Source organism: Bison bison, unplaced genomic scaffold (genome assembly GCF_000754665.1).
Source record: "Bison bison bison isolate TAMUID 2011002044 unplaced genomic scaffold, Bison_UMD1.0 scf7180017848398, whole genome shotgun sequence".
Lineage (NCBI taxonomy): Eukaryota > Metazoa > Chordata > Mammalia > Artiodactyla > Bovidae > Bison > Bison bison.
In genome coordinates, this window is record NW_011478971.1 from 12,923 (window position 1) to 18,026 (window position 5,104).

The window sequence follows — 5,104 nt, forward strand, 5'->3', positions numbered from 1 at the left end:
ATTTTAGCTTTCATATTTAGGTCCATGGTCCATTTCAAGCTAATTTTTGTATCTGTTGTAAGGTAAGGGTGGAGGTTCTTTCTCTTTAATATCGATATCTAATAGTTCTATTACCATTTGTTTAAAGAAATGTGTGTAGTATATTTCTGGATTTTCTATTCTGTCCGCTGATCTGTGTGTTTCCCTTGCTACTGCTAAGTCGCTTCAGTCGTGTCCGACTCTGTGCGACCCCATGGACTGCAGCCCACCAGGCTTCTCCATCCATGGGATTCTCCAGGCAAGAACACTGGAGTGGGTTGCCATTTCCTTCTCCAATGCATGAAAGTGGAAAGTGAAAGTGAAGTCGATCAGTCGCTCAGTCGTGTCTGACTCTTAGCGACCCCATGGACTGTAGCCCACCAGGCTCCTCCGCCCATGGGATTTTCTGGGCAACAGTACTGGAGTGGGGTGCCATTGCCTTCTCCCATTAGGACACTATTATACTGTCTCAATCATTACAGCTTTACAGAACATTTTGAAATCAGGTCCTCCAACCTTGTTCCTTTTCAAAATTGTTTCGGCTTTTGGAAGTCTTTCATGTTTCCATACATACTTAAGGTGTTTGTCAATGTCTACAATAAAACCTGATAGGATTTTCATTGGAATTGTGTTGATTTTCTAGGTCAACCTGGAAAGAACTGATATCCCTATTGAGTCTGATGCATGAACCTGGTACATCTCTCTATTTATCTTTCAAAATCTCAGAAATGTTTTGTAGTTTTCCGTAGACTTGCATTGCACATATTTTGTTGTTTATCACTGTGAAGAAACGTAGCAGACCTGAGACTGCCACCCTCAGAAAGGTCTGCTTGGCCTTGGTCATCTGGGAATTTGATTTCGGAGAGTTCCCATAATTCTCCGAACTGATAAACTGATAAGAATGGCTCGCTGTGCCCAACTCTTGGTTCAACAATGTGGCTTATGCTGAGCTTGTGATTTCCTTCTGAGAGTCTGGAATTTGGGTTGCTGCTGGGCAGAGGGCGCCTGTGTGACCAGCCCCCTATGAGAAGCTTCGGCACTGGGTTTCTAATATGCTTCCTTCATAGACAACATTGCACACGTATTGTCCCAACTCATTGCTCAGAGAATTAAGTTCATGCTGTGTGACTCCACAGGGAGAGACTCCTAAAAGCTTGCACTGGGTTTCCTTCACATTTTGCCCCAAGTCTTTTTTCTGTGCGGATTTTGCTTCATATCTTTTCTGTGTAATAAATCATTGCCATGAGCAGGAGTATAGCTGAATCCTGAGTTCTAATGAATCAACAAACCTGAGAGTGATCTTAGGGAGCCTCTGCCATAATCTCTATGCATTCTATGGTTTTGTGATATACATAGAGTTTTATTTTTTTATGTTTGTGGCTATGTATAGTTTATGATTTTTTATTGTTGACCTGTATCCATGAACTTGTCAAACTCTTCTGTTAGTTCTAGTAGGTTTTCGGTAGATTTCTTAGAATTTTCTATGTACATGATCATGTTGCTATAGATAAACACACCTTTTTTCCTTGTCCTGTTGTGCTGGTTGGGGCCTCCAGTATAATATTTTGCTATTGTTTTTGAGGAAACCTTTAGATGTCTTTATTGCTTGGGGGGCAGGGCCTGGGTATGGGCAGTCAGCTTCCTCTTCCCCATCACAGGTGTCCTGTGGGTGGTACTGTGCTTCCAGGCACAGAGGGTGGCCACATGGTTGCAGACCGTGGTCCGTGTGCTGGATTCCTACTTCACAACGACCTCAACGACTTTGCCACTGTCCGTCCTGTGGAGAATCCACCTGTTGTAGCAGACAGTGTCTCAGGGCCGCAGATGACTGGGTTCCGAGCCAGGCGTCTGCTGGATCCTCTTCATCAGGAGGCTGCAGCAGTTCCGCGAGACCATCCATGCTAACGCAGGGACCTGGCAGCAGAAAAGGTGCCCGTGTCTAAGAGTCCCCTTTTTATAAGGACACCAGTTGTGTTGGATTAGGGGCCACCTTACTCCAGCACAACTGTATATTTTTTTTTCCCCAAATAGAAGTATAGTTGATTTACAATGCTGTGTTAGTTTAAGGTGTACATCAGAGTGGTTCAGTTATATATGCATAATGCACACGCATGCTCAGTTACTTCAGTCATGTCCGGCTCTGTAGCCAGACTGTAGCCTACCAGGCTCCTCTGTCCATGGGATTCTCTAGGCAAGAATACTAGAGTGGATTGTCATACCCTCCTCCAGGGGATCTTCCTAACCCAGGGATCAAACCCACGTCTCTATGTCTCCTGCATTGGCAGGTGGGTTCTTTACCACTAGGGCCACCTGGGAAGCCCCTCAGCTCGCTGGAGTCAAACCCTGTTTCTGGATTGTTCACATCCTTGATTCCTGGTTCACCTTAAGGAGCGGCAGATGGCTCCTCAGCAATCACTGTGGGGGTGGCGGCATCTGCTAGGCCGCAGGCATCACGTTCCCTTTTGGGAGCCCTCACTCACATTTGGAGGCCCGAAATAGCTGATGGCTGTGACATTTCTTGCCCACCGATATGGCAGGAAATCTTTCATTTCACAAGGCCTTCTTTAGTAGCATAGATGGGAGTTGAGATGGTCAGCTGTGTGTGTGTGTGTGTGTGTGTGTGTATGGTGGGCGTTGTTTGAATCTGGGGAGTTCTTCAAGGTCCCCAGTTCCTGACAAGCCCAAGACAAAGCAGAACTCAGGAACACAGAACGTTTTGGCGGCAGATGGGCCAAGCCGTGCTGCTGCCTGGGGCGCAGCATCTGGGCCCGGTGGGGGAGGGCTGCCTGGGGAGCCGCAGCACCTGCCATCAGTGCCTCCCCTCCCAGCGCCCCACGCCCGCCAGGCCAGGCCCTCACTATGGGCCTCGCTGATTTTCCTGCCTTTACTCAAACCACTTCCAGGCTCTTCACTGAAAGGTCCCAGTGGTTCATCCCTGCATGCAGAAGAGTTCGAACTCGAGTTCTGCGTCCACAGCTGACACACCGACCTCGACCCTCCACTATGCTGTCACCTCCTCGCTGTTCCACCTGCTCCCCCAGATAGGCCTCCGCAAGTTTCCTGGGCTTTCAGTTCTGCTGCCTACACTCCTCAAGTGCTTCCCACTGATGCTGATGCTGACCAGAGTCCAGAGTCTGCAGCCCTCCTGCCCGGTCCTGGGGCAGTTGGTGCATGGGTGGCTCATGCCACATAGAGTTCCCCACTCCTTCCACGGTCTACACCAATGGCACACCCACTCTGGACTAGATGCTGGCCTGAGTGTCAGGATGCGCAGGTCGCGTGCCTGTCCTGAAGGCTCCTCCAGCTCCAGAGGCTGAGGGCAGCACTGGTTAGCAGGGCAGGCGGCACAGGGCACCTGCGGGCTGCTGAGCTCATGGGGTCCTGTGCTGCCCACATGGTGCTTTTCGAAAGCAGGTGCAGTGATGATGCTGATACTCTGTGTCCTATAATCTTCTTTAAAAAATACAGATTGATTTGGCTGTGCCGGGTCTTAGCTGTGGCGCAGGGACCTTTGGTTGCGGTGTGGGAACCCTTAGTTGCTGGATGTGGGATCCAGTTCCCTGACTGGAGATGGAACCGCCAGCACTGGGAGCATGGAGTCTTCACCTCTGGAGCACCAGGGAAGTCCCATGCGTCGTTTAATCTGAAAGCATGAATGGACTTACTGATCAGTCATGTAAATAAACATTTTGATTGAAGAATAAAGTAGTCCTCCTCAAGGCTCCAGAGGAAGCCCACCGACACCCTGTCCCTGGGTGTCTTACACAGTAAGACAGGCTTACTGTGTATTTGTTGGGGGGCCCAGGAGGGGGGCCCAGGAAGGACTTGTTTGGGTGAACGGGGTGGGGCAGTTGTCCTGAGACTGTGTATCTCAACAGCAAGTTTTTGGAAGGAGAACAGACCAGGGGCCAGCTAAAGCTGCCCACTTTGAAGAGCCAGCAGCTGCTCAGATGAGGCAGGACAGGATGCACACAGTAGGTCTTCTTTATGGCATGGACGATGCCCGCATTTGGCCTGTGTTCAGATGTGATGACAGAGAAGTCTTCTGTCTCAACCCAATCCGGCAGAGGGGCCTGGTCTGACCTGGTCTCGTATGAAGCTGCGTGTTCTACACCGCAGACCACCACGGCCATATTTGAGAGCGCCAGGCCAGCTCTGGGAGCTGGGGGCTGCCTCACATCACCTGAACAGTCTCCCTGGCTGATCTCACCCCTCCTGTGGCTTCTTCACACCCACCCACCCGGTTAGACACAAGCTGCCCCGTATCTCCTCCTGGCGGCAGCGGACACAGCAGACAGCAGGCCACACTCCATTGGCAGAAATGCCCTGCCTACCTTGACTGGGCCCCTGTGGCCCCTCGGTGCCGTTGCCAGCTGCCTGAGCCCTGCTCCCTTCTGCCATCTTGTCTGCTTCCTCCCTGTACCTACTGGAACCCAGCCCCTCTTCTGGACACTCTCTCCCTGGACTCATCTTCCTGAGTACACGCTCAGCAGTGACTCCTGCCAGTCCCTTTCCCTGGCAGGGCAAGCTCAAGGCCTCATCTGTGTACCCCTGACCTCCCTCCCACAGCGGCCCAGCTTCCAGACCTCGGCCCAGCCCACAGCTCTGGCCCCTGATGGTTCTCGGGAGCCTCCGCCAAGGATTTGTTTAGCCAAGGTTTTGTCCTCGCATTCCCTGAGCAGACACTGGCCCTGCACACTTGACTTGGGATTCATTCCTTAGCTGCCCCTCCTGTCTTTGCTGGGGTTTGAAGGCCAGGAATGCTCCCCAGAGCAGGTGTCTGTACGCTTGGCTCCCGCAGGCAGGGAATCCTGGATGAGGAGCCGCACCTGCTCCGGGAGAGGTAGGGGAGGGGAGCGGTGACACCTGACCCGCACGTGAACAAAGCCGAGTGACTGAGGGTAGCAGTGGAGCAAAACCACTGTGCGGGGTGAGCTGGACTCTGGGAAGGCAGTGTGCAGCCCGCCCGGGGAAGTGGGGCCTGCCTGCGGCTCAGGCCGAGCAAGGTCCATCTCGGGTTGAGGGGCATGGGGACAGCAGAAGGCCAGCTCGAGCAGCCTTCAGGGAACGTGGACTTCGTGCCGCC

General features: G+C 52.0%; 1 protein-coding gene and 1 long non-coding RNA gene across 2 annotated transcripts in view; one reads left to right on the forward strand and one right to left on the reverse strand.

Annotated features, from left to right (window-relative positions):
• Nucleotides 1-349: 349 nt before the first annotated feature.
• LOC104992315 lies at nt 350-3,464 on the forward strand. The gene is made up of 3 exons (XR_825688.1): nt 350-711; nt 1,677-1,947; nt 2,922-3,464. It is a non-coding gene; the product is annotated as an uncharacterized LOC104992315 (long non-coding RNA).
• A 798-nt stretch (nt 3,465-4,262) lies between these two features.
• Nucleotides 4,263-5,104, reverse strand: part of GRINA (glutamate receptor, ionotropic, N-methyl D-aspartate-associated protein 1 (glutamate binding)) — a 5,325-nt gene continuing 4,483 nt past the window's right edge. Inside the window, exon 11 of the mRNA XM_010845191.1 lies at nt 4,263-4,290. Coding sequence (XP_010843493.1) covers nt 4,263-4,290 — 28 coding nt within the window. The remainder of the gene's footprint in view (nt 4,291-5,104) is intronic.